Source organism: Myotis myotis, unplaced genomic scaffold (assembly GCF_014108235.1).
Source record: "Myotis myotis isolate mMyoMyo1 unplaced genomic scaffold, mMyoMyo1.p scaffold_m19_p_9, whole genome shotgun sequence".
NCBI lineage: Eukaryota > Metazoa > Chordata > Mammalia > Chiroptera > Vespertilionidae > Myotis > Myotis myotis.
This window is the reverse complement of record NW_023416401.1, coordinates 49,097,811-49,117,051: the sequence shown is the minus strand read 5'-3', so window position 1 is coordinate 49,117,051 and position 19,241 is coordinate 49,097,811. Positions and strand designations below refer to the sequence as shown.

The 19,241-nt window shown below is 38.3% G+C and overlaps 1 protein-coding gene across 2 annotated transcripts; it reads left to right on the top strand.

Moving 5' to 3' along the window:
- The first annotated feature begins 775 nt into the window (after positions 1–775).
- Positions 776–18,359, top strand: SERPINB10 (serpin family B member 10). 2 transcript variants are annotated; one of them, XM_036323711.1, is made up of 9 exons: positions 776–951; positions 1,460–1,512; positions 5,423–5,599; positions 7,753–7,818; positions 8,265–8,402; positions 9,403–9,520; positions 13,385–13,527; positions 15,188–15,343; positions 17,813–18,359. In XM_036323711.1, the coding sequence occupies exons 3-9, from the start codon at positions 5,432–5,434 to the stop codon at positions 18,215–18,217; spliced, it is 1,194 nt and encodes a 397-aa protein (XP_036179604.1). In that variant the 5' UTR covers positions 776–951; positions 1,460–1,512; positions 5,423–5,431; the 3' UTR covers positions 18,218–18,359. The 2 variants fall into 2 exon arrangements, with proteins under 2 accessions (XP_036179604.1, XP_036179603.1); XM_036323710.1 differs by lacking the exon at positions 1,460–1,512 and having other exon boundaries at positions 778–951.
- The last annotated feature ends 882 nt before the right edge of the window (positions 18,360–19,241 follow it).

Below are 19,241 nucleotides of genomic sequence, written 5' to 3'. Positions count from 1 at the left end.
ACTTCCTACCACAAGTCACACTCCCTAGTGAAATCCAGAGGAACATTCTGCTTTAGGTTCCACACCAACATTCAACTATCAAACTCTGAGCCAGTTTACCAGAGTATATGTGTGCCCCTAGGCAGAGAAAAATAAAAACCACATGCAGGAAAATGTGCCAAGTACATTATAAATAGGCTCCTCCTTTCCTTTCATCCTTTCTGGATTGTTCCTCCATTTCCACCGCTCCCTTCACTCTCTCCGGCATCCCCCCAAGCAATGCAGCTGTGATAGAAAATAAAACTATACCCTATTATCTTCCTTTCCAATAAATATGGTGAAGTGAGGGGAACATTTATAAGGAGAAACAAAAGAGAACTAGAAACTGATGAAGCAACATCAGACTCAGTAACTGATCCAGACCCCTTGTGCCTGGGGCAGGGAGATGGACATCCCACTCATCATAGTTATTCTCAGGTTTCTACACCAACATAAATGGGAAGAGGTGCTATAGCAGTAAATACTTCACCAGTAATATTTTAATTTTATTGTCCATTGTTATCCCACTAATTTGAGTCTTTCTTTCTTTCCTTTTTTTTTTTTTTTCTTAAGAAGCACTATAATTACTTCCATTTGGCAGATTAGAGGAGAGATTAAGTAAGGAAACTGTGAGTTACAATTTGTCATAATTCAGGTCTCCACATGTGGACAGACATGGAAAATATGAGTAATTAAAGAATGCAGGCAAAACCTTGCTCATCTGTTTCTCTGTCTTTTGATTTGAGCTTCTGGCCACGATGAACCTGAAAGGAAGAGTGTATGGGCTTGTGAAAGTGAATCAAAGGGGTGGGGCTAAGAAGAGGGAGGTGTTACTGCTTTTTTAAGTTCCTACAGTTAAAAGTTACTTAACTCAGCCACAATTTCTTACTTTAGAAACGAATTTCCACTTCTGCTCCAGGGGAAGAAAACAAGGTATTGTAAATACTTTTTGTTTAAAAATGTTTATTTATGTTTTTCTTCTTTGTTGAAGTGCCTAGCTCAATAACAAATGATCAAGAGCCCCAGAAACAGAAATAGTATATAGAGCTCCATTCCCCGGGAATTCTGTGCAAGAGAGAGAGATTTAACCCCGAGCTGGCTCAACGTTTCTACTGGAAAGAGGGCTAAGGGGGAAGAGAGCATTTATTTCCAAAGAAGCTAGAAAAATAGTTTTATTAGGATTGTGAAACTATGAATGAAGTTTTTTTTCAGTCACATTTCTGGATTTGCTACTTCTGTGTCTGTCACCCTAGGCAGAGAAATAGAATCTTCTCAGAATAATTGAGCCCAAATCCTTCACTTGGCAACATGAATTTGATCCTAGTCATTAATGTGTGGAACTAATGGCTTGACTCTCTACACTCCTGCCTTGGCCACCATTATCTTTCCTCTCTTTCATCGAATAATATAAATCCCTCCTCTCCTCCCAACCTTATGCTAGGTGCTCATCATAAAACACCCCAAGCTACTACTTCCTTTGGAAAACAACATTAGGTGAATATAGACATGCTGGGGGGTGGGGAGATGTCACCTTCTGATATGCTCAACTCCATGAAGTAGATGAAAACATCATCAGGATCATGAGGAAGTAAAGGGACTTTGGACCTCCTCTTGTGGAAAAGGGCACGGGACTCCTTCCCATGTCATCCTCCTCCTTATCATTCCTCTTTTCACCCTCATCTTGTCCATCATCTTTCATAACCCAATTCCTTGATTTACCATTAAAATCTTAGCGACAACGAAATACAATGACAAAACCAAGTATATTCAGAATCCAGAGAACGGGATTGTAGCGATAACTTTGCTATGGGATAGCTGTGCCTGCTGGTCGGCACATTTAACGTCTCTGGGCCTTAGTTTCCTAGCTGATAAAATGAGGCAATTGGATTAGAGGGACTCTGAAATTCTTTCCAATTCTGATATGCAAGAGTATGTGTATTTACAATGAGACATTCTGCTGAAAGACATAATCATTTTCCTATTTTTATAGTTCTCTCCTAAGCCCCTTTACAGATTGAGCAAAAGAGCATTTCATTCTAAAAAAGGCACAATAGGCTTCTGATTTAGAGATTTATAGTCTTCTCTGAAAAAAAAATGTACAACCTTTATATGGGCAAACTATTTCCTGTAAAATCGCATCCTGAAATTTCGCATCCTTCAGAAAACACATTCCACTGTTGAGTTAAACTTTACTAATGACTGGCTTAGCACTTCTGTAAATTTCTGTGAAAAAATTTTTTTCTGTTGTATATGAGCTAATATATATGGGCTACATATGATATATTAATAATGATATTAGTGAGAGAATTCATGATGTGGGAGATAACTGAATATTAGTTTTCCACAAGAAATTAGCTCTTTCATTGGAAAGAATTATTGTTTGTAGGAATTTGTTATAAGTAACTAAATTCTAGAATAACTAGTTAGAAAGATAAAAATCCCAGACCCTAAGATAGTATTTTCTCTTCTTCTCCCTTTACGTTGAGTATGGTTTGGCTAACCAGCCAAATATTTTCCATATGAATTTAATGCATGAGTTCTAAAAAGACAAAGTAATATATAGGCAGCAAAGAAAGCATTATCTGAATAAATATCACCCTAAAAGAAAGAGAGAGGTTATTTCCAAGTTGGCATTGAATCTGATAAGAAATAAAATACTCACAGGAAAGTTTCTAATATTTTATGAGGGTGTAGCATTACTATAAATCTCGACTTTTTTTTTCTTTTCCTTTAATCAACAATGTCAGCCTAGGATTAGCATCAGCCTCTGGAATATGCAGGAGCTGGAACTAGGACATGATTTAGAGGCTTGGAAGCTGTTTTGTTAAGTACAAGACTGTGGCTAAGAGTAATTTCAATGGTATCATTTAATCCCAGTCATGATGAAACCAAGACTTTGCCTACACACGCCTCTCCCTTGATTCAACTATTTGACTAGGGAGAACTGGCTTTTCTCAAGTTCTCATTCTAGTTTCCTCAGAGGGTCAGGTGGTGTCAGTGGAGGACTAAGTTCTAGACAATATTTTAGGAGGTTCAAGGCCCAGGAATTTGATTTATTTTTAATCATTTAACAAGGTTGAGACATTATCCTATCTAATAATAGACAAACATGGTAATTAACCATACCTCTGACACACTTCCCATTGGCTAATCAGGGAAATATGCAAATTAACTGCCAACCAAGATGGTGGCCGGCAGCCAGGCAGCTGAAGCGAACTGGAGGCTTGCTTGCTCCAGTGATGGAGGGAGCCAAGGTTCCCCACCTGCCGCTGCCGGCCTCTGAGTTGCACTCTAAGAAACAATGTTGCAATTATAGAAGCTAAACAAATCCCAGAAACCTGCTTTCAGCCAGCTGGGCCTCAGAGCTGGAGCAGCAACAGTGTTTCAATTACAGAAGCCAAACAAACCAGATACCTGCTTTCAGCAGCCGAAGTCTCAGAGCTGGAGCCGAGCCTCAGAGCTAAAGCTGGCTCTCAGTTCCAGTGACAGCCATAGAAGGTAAATAAATCCCAGAATAAAAAAAAAGAAAAAGAAAAAAAGGAGAGGTTGGGAGCTTCAGTCACCTGCCAGCCTGAAAACAGCCCTCAGCCCTTCACCCAGGCAGGCCAGGCACCCCAGTGGGGACCCCAAACCTGAAGGGGGTGTGACCAGCTGAAAACAGCCATCAGCCCCTCATCCAAGCTGGCCAGGCACCCAAGCGGGACCCCCACCCTGATCCGGGACACCCTTCAGGGCAAACCAGCTGGCCCCCACCCGTGCACCAGGCCTCTATCCTATATAGTAAAAGGGTAATATGCAAACTGACCCTAACAGCAGAAGGACTGGGAATGACTGTTCACTATGACACACACTGACCACCAGGGGGCAGATGCTCAATGCAGGAGCTTCCCCCTGGTGGTCAGGGCACTCTCACATGGGAGGAGCTCTGCTCAGCCACAAGCCAGGCTGATGGCTGCCAGTACAGTGGTGGTGGTGGGAGCCTCTCCTGCCTCCTCAGCAGCACTAAGGATGTCCGACTGCAGTTTAGGCCTGCTCCCTGCTGGCAAGTGGACATCCCCCCAGGGCTGCCAGGCTGCCAGAGGGATGTCTGATTGCCAGCTTAGGCTCAATCCCCTGGGGAGCGGGCCTAAGCCAGTAGGTGGTCATCCCCTGAGGGGTCCCAGACTGCGAGAGGGCACAGGCCGGGCTGAGGGACCCCCCTCCCCGAGTGCACAAATTTTTGTGCACCAGGCCTCTAGTATGATTATAAAATGACAGTAAATTTAACTGGTATTTTTAAAAATAGAGACCCAGCTCAAAAAGACTTAAATTAAAATGTTAGGGTAACTAAAGGTGATATTTAAAAGTTGAATATAATATCAAAAGTGACAGAGAGAGAGAAATCCTGAGTTCCTTTGTTCAAGAAGACCAGTTTCAGAGGGTCAAAAGTGAATGAAAATAATGGCAAAAAAATCTTGGTTTCTCTATTTCTCTACAAGCATTTTCCATTAAATTGTGCATGATTTCAAGTTTAAGGAGCTAAAAACAAAACAAAACAAAACAAAAAAGTGTAGCTAGAGCCCAACAATGAATATGATGCACAAAAGTATTCCTATGAATCCATTTTGTGCAAAGTGCGATTAATAGATGTGGGATGTATGAAGTAGCATAAGAAAATTTCGCTCTGGAGAAACTTACCCTGGAGTTGGAAAGATAGAAATAGAACTAGCAGTGTGACCAATGTCAAGTACGTGGCCAGAGCTATATTATGGGACCTGGTGGCAGACATGCTCCTGTTTACCCCAAAGGTCAGGAAAAGCTTTCAGGGGAAAAGAAGGTCCTTGGACAGAGTTGGTTTTCAATAAAGGAGGAGAAAAGGCATTCTAGGAAACAAGAATGTCATATATAAAGTGGTAAATAAGGTTAAAAAATAAAAATATGGATGAAAGTGGGTGAGAAAAAGTACAAAGTTGAAGAGAGGCATCCTTATTTCTCATTTTCTGTGCAAAGTCAACACTAGTGCAATGTATTGAAAAGAGGCACTGGCTGAGAGGGGGGGCCTGGTTCCACTGCCACTTTCATCGTGACAGTCTCAACAAGGAGCTGCTGACACACCAGAACCCAGCTGTTCTCTGATGTACATCAACACTAAAATTTGAAACAATTTTCTTAAACACCCTGGACTTCAGTTTTCCAATATGTAAACTAATACTGTTGGACTAATATGCTTTTAAAGCCCATAAGTCCATTTAGGTCTTATGAATACAAATTGGATAATATATATTTGTGTCATTTCACTGAAGTATAGTTAAAAAGTAATATATAAGCTAACAAATTGTTTTACAAAAGTAAAATCAATGGAAAGGATTATTAAAATTATTAACATGGTCTCTCTTTCTCTCCTTTTTTTTTTTTTTTTTTTTAGATTTTCCCAATGGATTCTCTAACACAATCAATCAACCAATTTGCCCTGGAATTTAGCAAAAAGCTAGCTGAGTCTGCTGAGGGTAAAAATATTTTCTTTTCTCCTTGGGGCATCTCAACCTCGTTAGCCATGGTGTATTTGGGCACCAGATGTACCACTGCATCCCAAATAGCCCAGGTGAGTGGCAAAGCTCAGCCTTGCCTTAAAACAAAATGTTTTCTTTACCTTTTATCTTCATTTTTCTTCCAAATTCCAGATAGCTCACATTTTATAGCCATATTTTCCAAAACAAAAGATGCACTTTAAAAAGTTTTCTAGCCTGGCCGGCGTGGCTCAGTGGTTGAGCATTGACCTATGAACTGGGAGGTCAAAGTTCAATTTTTGGTCAGGGCATATGCCCCGGTTGTAGGCTTGATTCCCAGTGTGGGGCATGCAGGAGGCAGCTGATCAATGATTCTCTTTCCTCATTAATGTTTCTATATCTCTCTCCCTCTCTCTTCCTCTCTGAAATAAATAAAAAAATATAGTTTAAAAAGTTTTATAGACCATAAAAGGAAGTCTGGGAAAAGAAGTTGATTTGCTAGGAAAACCATTTAAGAACCTGTATTCTCTAGCAAAATCATACAGAGATGATGAGTTTATTAAGTTTGGTTCAACACCAAAAATTATTTTATTTGGACTATCAAGACATTTCAAGAAGTAATGCCTCAAACATTAAATAGTAGAATTAGTATGTTTTGAATTTCAGAAGGATTTTCTTGAAAACACAAATAGAAAAGTCAAGTGAATTCTGTTCTTTGTACCTTGGTTGTTTCCTTTTTCAATCCTTATTTGTTTTGATGAATTTAAAAAGCCTATTTGGAGCATGAAAATGCAAAAATATTATTGTATAAGCAATTACTGATTTGGAATAAGCATCCTCAAAACAGTGTATGTATGTGTGTATGTGTAAGCATAGATAAACAACATAATAAAATAGCCACATATATATGTGTATGCATGCATGTGTAAACTTATACATATATGTGTGTGTATTTTAAATAAAAATAAACCAAAAAAGAATAAATCCATCCCTAAATCATATAACAATGGAAAGACCAAATGACAGAATTTCCACAAAAGGTGTCTTCTGTGCCAAGTATGGACATGGGTACAGCCAGTAATTCTGGGTAAGACAGGCAGAATATATATACTGTGAATTTAGGCTTAGGCTATCAACTTTATTCTTGTAGTTCACAAGATACTATGGGGTTTAAAACAACAACAATAGAATCCTGGTTAATAATTAATTATCAGAGGTTTAACCATTCAGCGATAGACTTAATCTTAGGTGAATTTCATTTTGGGTCTGTTTCATATAAATATATTGCTGGGTGTCTCTTGCCCTTGTTTTATTTCATATATATTTAAACATTAACAGCTTCAGTTTGCACCCCTTTTCCCTGTGGCAAATGGTCCCTGTGCTGTCACTGTGTGTCAGCAGGAGCTTTGGTCAGACTTTGTTCCTCACTGTGAGCTGGGTCAGGATGTGGGAGACGGAATTATCGCTTTGTTTTTTTACTGTTGTACAATTCGGGGGAAACAAGGGTGCCCACATCCTTCCTGTTAACCTGCAAATAAAACTCTGGGGTGTAAATAAAGAATTCATCCATATGTCAAGTGGTGATAGATAATGGGAACAAAAGCACTAACCTAGGAAAAACAATTAAAACCCTTGCATTTTCCAGATAATTGGGTGGTGACTTTTGCTTAAATTGCTAATTGGACTCAGTTGAACACCTAGCCTTCTTTTCAAAGCAACCATAGACAAAAATGAAACTTGGGAAACAAGAGAATTTTACCTCTAAGGGCATTTCCAACATCATCCTAAACGTCCTATATAAAATATTAAAATAAAGAGCAACTTAAATCAGACTTTTAAAAATTTTATTTAAAAGCAACTCTTTTTTAAAAAAAGAAATGATTTCAGAGAGGAAGGGAGAGGGAAAGAGAGATAGAAACATCAATGATGAGAAAGAATCATTGATTGGCTGCCTCTGAACGCTCCATGCTGGGGATGGAGCTCACAACCCGGGCATGTGCCCTGACCAGGAATTGAACTGTGACCTCCTGGTTCATAGGTCCATGCTCAACCACTGAGCCATGCTGGCTGGGCTAAAAGCAACTCTTGACCTAGTGTACTAGTTCAGCTAACATACTGTTAAATCAAATCAGAACCCCCTATGTTCATTAATTATATGTTCTGTAGCAATGTATTTATCAAGGTGTGTTTGATATGATTATTTCTCTGCAAAGTGCACTCAAACATTGTCTTTTTATTGAAATTACAGGTGCTTCAATTTAACAGAGATCAGGACATCAAATCTTATCCTGAAAGTGAAAAGAAAAGGAAAACGGTATATTTTATATTTTAATATCCATTTGCTGATAAGGGGGAAACCACTTTTAGCATTCGCATGTTAATGGCTAATTTAAGCAAACTTTACTGGGTAAATATTCTTAGAAACATATGTTAAAAATTTTTTGTAATACTGAATGTCTACACTTTTTGGAAGGGTTATCTTTTTTAACCTTATCTCTTCTCCTCTTTTGCTTCTCTTTCAAAACTGCTCTACTTTCAAAATTATTCCTGCTTTTGCAAAGTAACTGTGAAGGAAATGATGCCCTCAATTATTTTTATGTTTTTGCCCTGGTAACATTAGAGAAAACATTTATCTATTTTATAATTAATTTCATCTTTTTGTTCACAATACACCAAATTATTTCATTTAGTTGTAGGATGTTCCTGTATATACGATTCTTGTTCAATGTTTTTATTAGACTAATCCCTTTTCTTTTAAAGGATTTCAACTTGGGGAAGGTTGAAGAAATACACTCCAATTTCCAAACACTCATCTCCGAAATCAACAGTCCCAGTAATGCCTATGTACTTAAAACAGCCAATGGGATATATGCAGAAAAAACTTACCCATTTCTCAAAGTAAGTGCAAATATGTTATTTAAAGCTGATGGGAAACAAAGAGCCATGTGAAATCAATCAATGAACTCTTTGTACATTTCTTTAGGGATCCCAGGGACAACCTTAATGTGGTCAACATTTCTGGTAAACAATCATTTAGACCAACCAATAAGTGTCTAGTTGTAAAGAAAACCAGTAATAGGTCTCAAACCAGGTCTAGTGAGCAGATCTTTATCCAAAGTAGTAATATATAAATGTGGTTTATATAATCTGTGTGCCAACATTTGCTTCATGGGAAATGGAATAAAATATGTGGAGTATGGATGTAGGGTAAATCTGAAAGAGCAGAGGGTGATGTTGGACAGAGGAATATGCCTGGAAACTGTTTAATGGAGAGCAAAGCTGATATTGGAATCAGACAAGTCTTTTTCCATCATGACTTTAGAGATTATGGAAGATTCTTAACATGGAATAATATCAACTTTGTCCCTTCTTGGGTGGTTGGAATTCCATGGAGCAGTCCATGACTTCATCCTTAGTTCAGACTCAAAGGCTTCTCAGAGGGGTCTACCCAGGAGCCAGGACAAGCATTTACTTGTCTCATATTTGTCCATTACATCTTTGGCACATCTTAGAAAGGAGCAGGAGGACAGAGGGGTCCAGTGGACAAAAAGCAAGGACATTGCGTAGGGTGGAGGGATAGCAGTAGAATCAATAAACCTATCTTGAGATTTCAAGCAGTAATGTCAGAGCTGTGGGTGGCAGACCTTCCTTCTATACCTGGAGTTTTTCATGGCTAGTCAGAGCCTAGAAAAATTTAAAGAGGAGGAGTATAGTCTTTGACCAAAACAGGAGTGGGAAAGAGAGAATGGAGCAGTGTGTGTGTGTGTGTGTGTGTGTGTGTGTGTGTGTGTGTGTGTGTACAATTGTTCTTCTATCTAGCTTTTTGATAACCTAAATAGACTTGATTTCTCAGTTTTGGAAAAACTCTACAAAAGGAAATTTTACCGGTATCTTTCAGAAATATTTAGAAGACATGAAAGCATACTTTGGTGCAGAGCCACAGCCTGTGAACTTTTTGGGAGCTTCTGACCAAATCAGAAAGGAGATCAACTCTTGGGTTGAAAGCCAGACTGAGGGTAAGCTGTCACCAAGGTGCCCATCCGCATGATCTCTCCAAGCATTGGTTTTAAAAAAATATTTTTTATTGATTTCAGAGAGGAAGTAAGAGAGAGAGAAAGAGGGAGAGAGAGAGAGAGAGAGAGAGAGAGAGAGAGAGAGAGAGAGAGAGAGAAACATCCCACACTAGGGATGGAGCCCACAACCTAGGCATGTGCCCTTGATTGGAATCAAAACGGGGACCCTTCAGTCCGCGGGCTGACACTCTATCCACTGAGCCAAACAGGCTAGGGACAAGCATTGTTTATTGTTACACTATCCACAGTGTTATTGAAATTAACTCTGATGCTTCATTTCATCTGCCTCCCCTGAAGGATCCCATGCATAATAGCTCTGGTTTCAGCTTTGAATAAATAACATATAAAAAGCCCACTCATAGTTGTTATTCAGAAAATTAATGTTCATTGGAGTGAATTGAGGAAATTGGCAGCCCTAAATTCCCAGTTCCTTTCTCATGTAACTTTCAAAAGCCATGGTGAGGCAAAAATGACCATTATATTGAACTCATTCCTGATTTTGAGTCATCCAAAAGTTGACGCTTTTAGAATTAGAATTAGCTAGCATTTACTGGGTACTTGCACTGTTCCAGTTTACAAGAGGACCAAATAGGACTGTAGAAGGAACAGCCCATAGTAATATGCAACTCAAATTCAACATGGCAGAGGTAGGAGAATAGTAAGGGGTAGAAGAATAGTAAGGGACTAAACTAGAGCTCTGGCCTTAAATTTTTAGCCCAGTGTCAAGTATGTTGTCTGGAAGACAGTTGGGAACCCTACACATAGGGAAGCTACGAGCAAATAAGTAATCTGCTACCTTTTCACCCAGCAAAGCCTTTTAGACCTGAGAGGAGACCTGTCCTCAGATGCTGCATAGCTTGGTCCTTGTCATGCTTCCCCAGTGGGGTTGGCACACTCCAAGGGAATGATAACTGTTTAGATGACAGAGCTGTCCTGGAAATCTTCCTGTGATGACAAATGTGCCATACATCTGCATTGCCCAATTTGATACGGTCACATGTTCTATCCACATGTGACCAGAGATGATTTGAAATGTGACTAACTCAACAGAGGAACTGAATTTTTAAATTTTAGTTCATTTTTTTCTTTTTTAAAAATATATTTTATTGATTTTTCACAGAGAGGAAGGGAGAGGAATAGAGAGTTAGAAACATCGATGAGAGAGACATATCGATCAGCTGCCTCCTGCACACCTCCCACTGGGGATGTGCCCTCAACCAGGTACATGACCTTGACTGGAATTGAACCTGGGACCTTTCAGTCTGCAGGCCGACACTCTATCCACTGGGCCAAACCGGTGACGGCAATTTTAGTTCATTTTAATTAATTTAATTTAAATTTAAGTAGACTTGTGTGTCTGGTGGCTACCATATTCACAACACAGATGTTTTAGAAGAACTGAACAAATACTTTACATTATGGAGGAAAGAGTAAACTTCAGATTATGATCGCTATATGGTCAAAATACACAATGGGCACACTTTGAAAAATCCTCTGTTGTCATAGCACTCATCCAGTAAGAGATCCCTCAAATTATGCCCACCCTGGATGTGGTCAGAGTCTTTTAAGTCCCTGTTTCCCTAATTTCATGTCTACATTCCCCCCGCTGGCCCTGTGGACTCTATTTCTTAGAAGTTGAACCTTCCAATGAGGGAGAAAGCTGAAATTTTTCTGTATGTTATTTTAAACATTGGAAGCAAATATCTGCTATTTGGCAGCTACTCAACATCAGTTTAAGTAAAAAATTGATCAGCTATTAAGGAACTTTGACTTTGTTGCATCCTTATGGAGACATTGCTAGAAACTCTTCAGCATGCCTAAGTTCTATCTGAACCACTTGAAAGAAGCTTCTTTCCTTGGCCCTTCTAATAGGTCTTTTTCCAAATAGCCGCATGAACTACCAGAACACAAGGCATTCAGAGTCAAATTTTCCAAGATAATACCAGTCATGTGTTGCTACAATTTTTTTCCTATTTTTTTTCCCTTATAATCTATAAGCTCCTAAAATGTGAGGAATTGGGGAAGGTTATTGTGTGCATATTTGTAATCTCAAAATCTATCATGCGCTTGGCAAATAGGAACCTCTAGTGTCACATTAATATGTGCCCAGCAGGACTTACCAGTAACCTGAATATCTGTGAAGCCAATGCCCTTCCCATTACCTAGAGCTACCAAGGATGCGTGCAATGTGCAAGCCAGTAGGTGGCACTTTAACTCTGAAGAGGATAGTAGAACATTTCTTAGAAGAGTCCATTTGCTCTGCATTACTTTGAAGTTGTCTGTAAATACATTTTGTACCTCCTTTGTCAAATAAACTAACAACACGGATGTGGATTCAAGAGGCTATGCTCCTTGAAAACGTATGAACCCAGAGAACAAGGCAATGAAACTTAAATCATCTGGATGCCAACTAACTTGAGATCAACCTGTGTAAACCTCAGTCCTCTATATGCTCTCTATTTGCATCTACAACTCTATCAAATGATAGAATAATTCACTTAGTATGACACAGAGCTTAAAAAAAACAACTTCTGTGCAAAAACCATATTTAAAAAATGACACATGACTCCCCAGGTTAAATCACCAAAAAATTTTCAAATTAAGTTTAATATACTGTCTTTAATCAGATAGAAAAACAAATATGAAAGTTTCAGGAAATTTTCACATCAGCATTGAAAACCAAATTTATATTTAATTTCTAAAACCTAAAGGTCTGTTTCATAGGGGGGATGTTTGTTTTGTTTTGTTTTGAGTAGACATGTTCAAACCACACCTCAGAGCTAGTGGAATCTCTAGAAGTGCTGCCCTTAGAACTTTTAAATAAAGCTGCAGTGTTTGGGAGATGCCCCTGTGAAGACTAGCGGTTGAGGGGTATGTTGGAGTCCATAGCAAAGGCTCACAAGAGCCAGTTCACATCTCTTCAGGGGTTGGAGGATACAAACCCACAATGGTAGCATTCTAAAAAAAAATCTGTAACCTAAATATTATCTGTGAGGAAACATCAGACAAATTTGAACTAAGAATTGATGGACATTCATTTTTTAAAATATATTTTTATTGATTTTAGAGAGGAAGAGAGAGATAGAAACATCAATGATGAGAGGGAATCATTGATTGGCTGCCTCCTGCATGCCCCCTACTGGGGACCGAGCTTGCAATCCGGGCATGTGCCCTTGACTGGAATCGAACCCAGTACCCTTGAGTCTGCAGATGGAGGCTCTATACACTGAGCCAAACCAGCTAGGGCTGATGGACATTCTTATAAAACTTTTTCAAAAGTATCAAGGTCATGGGAGACAAGCATTGACTGAGACACTCTCCCAGGTTAAAGAGGACTAACAACTAAGGGGAAATGACAACTAAGCACAGCTTGAGATCTTGGATCATTTTCTAGTCCAGAAAAATAAGTTATTGGAACAACTGATAAAATTTGAATAAGATCTGTTCATAGTATTCTACCAAAGCTAACTTCCTGTCCTGGCTAGTGTTGCTTAGTGGTTGAGCATCAACCTATGAACCAGGAGGTCTCAGTTCAATTCCCGGTCAGGGCACATGCATGGGTTAAGGGCTCAGTTCCTTGGAGGGGGCATGCAGGAGGCAGCTGATCTATGATTCTCTCTCATCATTGATGTTTCTATCTCTCTCTCCCTCTCTCTCTCCCTTCCTCTCTGAAATCAATAAAATATTTTTTTAAAAAGGTGGCTTCCTGGTTTGGATTATAATATTTCATGATCATCATTTTTATAAGTGTGGTATGTCATCGAGATTTAACTAAACCATTTGAAATCTGTCCTTTTGCTCTTGTAGGAAAAATTCTGAATCTCCTACCTGATGATGCTGTAGATTCTGCAACCAAAATGGTCCTGGTGAATGCCCTTTACTTTAAAGGAACCTGGGAACATCAATTCTTAGTCCAAGACACCACAGAAAAGCCTTTCAGAATAAACAAGGTAGGAATCATTTAATAATCAGCATGGATTTTCATGTGGCATTGTAAAGGGGATCCTATTTTAAATTCAATCCTCTTTTTAAATATATGTTCTTATAAAGTATGGCTCTTACTAGGGCACAGATGGCTAAAGTGAGCATTCCCAATTTCATCCCACCTTGAAATGTCCTTTTCTCTAAAAAATAGACTATTCACATATGTTATAACTCAGTCCTTGCTACAAGTAAGCTAGAGAAATAAGTTATATTTGTTTCCCAGGTGAGCAATACAGTGTGGTTAAGTGATTAAGTTAGAAGTCTACTAGAACCGAAAGTCTTCACTATTACTTCTGTTTTTGTTCTACTAAACCTATACTATCTTCTACCAAAAAAAGAAACAAAAACTTAAAAAATCACCTCTCTCAGTAAGGTTTCTATTCATGCTAGGACATAACACACTTATTTTTGTACTAGGAACCCACTACAGCAAAAACAGAAACAAACATAAGATGGCAGATATATCTCATAGAATCCAAGGGCCAGTAGGTGGCTGAAACTTGGGACTTGCATGGAAACAAGGATCCAAATGTTGTCAGGATTCATTCTCTACCTTTTCAACTGTTTCTCTCATCATTCTTCTCTCAAGCTGAGGTCTAACTTCCTCTTCTTCCCAGTTGGCAATGGCAGAACCTGGCTACCCACGCACTTCTTCCATTCGCAAGACATTCTAATAGATCTCATTCCAAAATTCCTGGGAAAGGAACTGATTGGACAAAGTTTGCACAAGTTGTTTAGTCTGGGGTGGGACATCTCATACAAACAGTGCTGCTGAGGACCTATTGCTGAAATCCTGTGGATGTATGCAATAAGCAGTTCCCAATCAGTGGGATAATAATGGGGAAGGCTAACCAGAATTGAGCTAGATAGTCACCTTGGTATATTCAGCAGGAGTTTTCAGTTGCAAGCGAGAGGAAAGCATTCCAAACTAGCTCCAGTAAAATGTGAATTGTGTTAGCATTGACTCATGTAAATAAGAGAAACTGACATGTCCTAGAGTGGCAACCCGAGAGTCTCAAAAACATAATCTCACTTCTCTCTCTCTCTCTCTCTCTCTCTCTCTCTCTCTCTCTCTTTGAGGAGATGTCTGTTCAGATCTTTTGCCTATTTTTAAAATTGGGTTGTCTGCTTTATTACCACTGAGTTTTTAAGAGTTCTTTGTAAATTTTGCATACCAGTCCTTTATTGGGTGTGTTTTGTAAATATTTTCTCCTAGTGTATTGCTTATCTCTTCATTCTCTTAGTGAATTTCCATTTTTTATGAAACTGAAATACTTTCTCAAAATGTTTGCCTTTGAGACACACCTTATTGAGTATCTGAATCATTGGCACTTACATAGTTTGCATAAGATTATATAATCTTTTAAGTGTTTGATAGAATCAGCAACTATGATATATACATGTTGCCACAATAATGTTAAAGAATGAAACTCCATATCACCTGCTCATGATGCTATCCAGTAGAAGACATATTTTCAGAGAGCAAAGTCTGAATAACTTTACTCAGTATTTAGCAGAGGATCACCAAATTAGCCCTTGCCCAAGACTCCTGGGGACCAATGAGGATAAAGAATGAAGGATTTGGTGGAACACCTCCTCAGTGACTTTGCTACTTATTTTCTATAGACTACAAGCAAACCAGTGCAAATGATGTGGATGAAAAAAAAGCTTCCCATTTTTCACATAGAAAATCCACAAGCAATCGGCCTTCAACTCTACTATGAGAGCCGTGCCCTCAGCCTGTTCATACTGCTGCCAGAAGACATCGGTGGGCTGGATCAGGTAAGACATCATCTGTCTGACATGAGGATGATTCTGGTGTTTACCCCCATGTAATATGGCTTCCCTGTCTCCTAACTTGTAGAGGAAGGCAACCAATACCATTTCAGCTTCACAAAACTCTGTAAGGATGATATGGCTATTCCTTAGAAAGTGTCAGTAATTGATAGACACCTGTAATCTGGGGTAGTCCCACAAACAGCAACATGAACAACAGATACAGATTTGGTCAGTCACAAAGTTATGTGGATTGATCGTTCAGGTCTTTCTTCTCCCTCTGGCAGGACCTACCTAATGGGAAATTATTATTTTTTTGTTAATCCTCACCCGAGGGTATTTTTCCATTGATTTTTTTTTAGAGAGAGTGGAAGCCTATCTCTCTTACCTTGTAAGAAGAGTCACATTCTTATGAGATAAGCCTTTATTTCTAAGAGTGCAGGTTCCTAAGGGAGAGACTGAGAGAGAGAAACATTGATGTAAGAGAGACACATCCATTGGTTGCCTCCTGCACATTCTCTGACCAGGCCTGGGGATTGAGCCTACAACTGAGGTTACTAGCCCTTGATCAGAATCTTATCTGAGACCCTTCAGTCCATGGACTGAGGTTCTATCCACTGAGCAAAACTGGCTAGTATGGGAGATTAATTTTTAATCACCTGCATTAAAGTAGCATTAGATGTACGTTTTAAAACATTAAATTTACTTCCAAAAATTGTAAACACAGTTTTATCATGTAAACAGTCTTTCGAAGAAATAGTCTATATAAGTATCATCTTCAAGTATTATTTAAGTTGTTTGTCAGCCACATTTCTATTAAGCCTGATATAATTTTGGCCAGATGACATTTCTGAGTAGTTTGCATGTCTAAATTGAACATTGATTTCTCTGCAGATGGCCTGTCTTTCTTTGCACAATGCCTAATTTTTTATGTGTGCTAGACTTTTTATACTTAGAAGTTTCCATGGTCCTACTAGTATGTAGAAAAGATTTCCCACTGTATCATAAAATTTTTGAAACTGGAGACGATGGTAAAAATAAGACCATGTGTGGACACTAAACCATGAGAGTCACATTCTTACAAGATAAGCCTTTCTTCCTAAGAGTGCAAGTTCCTGAACTTAAGATATTGTCACATTATTAATGTATGCCATTTATAAGTATGTCATTGACAGCAAAACTTGGGTCTAGAAAACTAAACTCACAAAGTAGCAAAAGCACATACTTTGAAACAAACAGGTTATTAAAAAAACTCAAAAACTTTTTCTCCACATACACATATGTATATATACATACATATATATTTATTATTTTAAAATTTATAGCATAAAGAGGAGAAAAAGCACCCTCAAAATCACTATAAAAATAGTCATTACTCAGGGATAGATGGTGATGGAAGGAGACTTGATTTGGGGTGGTGAACACACAATACAATATTTAGATATGTATTATAGAATTGTATACCTGAAACCTATGTAAGTTTATTAACCAATGTTACTAATCAATTTTTAAAAGTCATTACTCTTAAGATTTGGGGATTTCCCTATCTTTTTGGGTTTTTTATTTCTTTCTTTCATTGTTTATGGTTACTAAATTCATATTGTTGTGATTATAGACATCTTATTCTATCTCAGATTTTATGTTAAAAAATTATCTCCTATGTTAATAAAACTAATGTTTTTTGTGCCCTGACATACTTGTCCTATAGTATATGCTTTTGTGTAGACAACATGCAAATTAAATTCATTTTTTATGATGGAGCTGGAGAATATTATGTTAAGTGAAATAAGTCAGTCAGAGAAAGATACATATCACATGATCTCACTCATTTGTGGACTATAATGAACAACATAAACTGATGAATAAAAACAGATCTAGAAACAGAGAAGCATCAGTCAGATGCTCAAACCTCAGAGGGAAGGAATGGGAGGGTTGGGGTAAGGGGGAGAGATCAACCAAAGGACTTGTATGCATGCATATAAGCATAAGCGATGGACGCAGACAACAGGGGGTGAGGATGAGGGCAAGACTGGGGGCATGAGGGGACAATGGGGGGATAAAGACACATTTGTAATACCTTAATCAATAAAAAAACTAAAAAACACACTAATGGTTTTTGTATAGGACTTACAACTTGTCCTATAGTATATGCTTTTGTGTAGACAACATGTAAATTGTATCTATTTTTTATGTATCTGAGTGTATTTTTTCATCTTTTGCATATTATCATAGAAGTACTTTCATTATGAATCAAGATAGAATTCTCTTACATCCTGAGAACCATCAATCTGCAGAACAAAGATTCTGTAGGTTAACCATGTGAAAGATGTTGTGACCCAAAGAATTTCCATACGTGTGTGTTTTGTTACTGGGAGAAATCATAATTCATCAATTATATAGAGATCTCACTCAACCAATATTTCCCATTCCACTTTGGAATTACTGACTTTTTCTCCCTTGGTTCCACACCTGCAGCTGGAAAAGGCCGCCACCTATGAAAAGTTGAGTGAGTGGACCAGCGCAGACATGATGGAGATGTATGATGTGAAGCTGCACCTTCCCAAGTTCAAGCTGGAAGAGTCTTATGATCTCAAGTTAGCCCTAAGCAGCATGGGGATGAGCGATGCCTTTAGCCAGAGCAAGGCTGATTTCTCAGGAATGTCCCCAGAGAAAAACCTATTTCTGTCCAATGTTTTCCACAAGTCCTTTGTGGAAATAAATGAAGAAGGTACAGAGGCTGCAGCTGGTAGTGGGAGTGAGGTGAGTTATCGAATTAAACTCCCATCCATTGAATTCAGTGCAGACCACCCATTCCTCTTCTTCATCAGGCACAACAAAACCAACACCATTCTCTTTTATGGGAGATTCTGCTCCCCCTAAGCCTGCTTCTTCCCCATCAAACAAGACGACGTGAAAAATACATCATAAGATGGAAAAACAATTATAATAAAAACTAGTTTGCAGTCTAGATATTTTTCACATTTGAATATTAGAAAATAAATCTTGAAATAATGCATTCTAATGATACTGTCATATCTTTTTTTCAAATATTACTATAATATTTATTATATTTAAAAAATGACATCCAGGCATAAGACTACACAAGAGTAAAAATAAGAGAAGATATTATTTACAGCACGGGGAATCATAGCCAGCACAAGCATGAATTCCTTAATATTAAGAAACTTGGATACTGTCATATCTTTATGGCTAGAAAGAATGGCAAATTGTATTTCTACCACTAGACGTTTTTTTAATGCGGCTTTTATTTACATTTCAGAACTACTATGCTATTCAACTGAATGCCTTATAATTCTTGAGCTGCCTGTCATGGTATTATCACTTATGTTTCACATGCATCATTTAATGAAGAAAAATCTTTATAAAGACGATATATTGATAAACAAGAGTTTTTTAGAAGTACAATTTTGATAGTTCATAAATTACTACTGGAAAATTAAACCCTCCCTTTCTGTTATCTATTTAAAAATACTCTGTTCACATTAATGGAAAAGCTAGTGAAAGCCAAATGAAATTTGGAATTTACTTAACAGCAATGTACCAATGTTGGCTTCTTAGTTTTCACAGATGTGTCTTGGTCATGTTAGATATTAGTGTCACTGGAAAGGGAGCAAGCTCTGAGCAGGGTCGGCCTGTAATGTGTGGGTTCTTGACTTTGTGCAGGAAAGATTTCACAGTACAAGTCCAAGTAATTTTTAGAGGACATTTATTAAAGCTGGGAATATGAAGCTGAGAGGTCTCAGGGGAGAAGCAACAGGACAGAGCCTAGGTGAGTGCCTCGGCTCTCCAGAAACTGCTTATTGGTAGTCTCACCAGCTGTTATTCTGCTTTTAGAGAAGATTGATTGTGTCACTCTAGATTGCTTGTTTGACTTTATTTAACA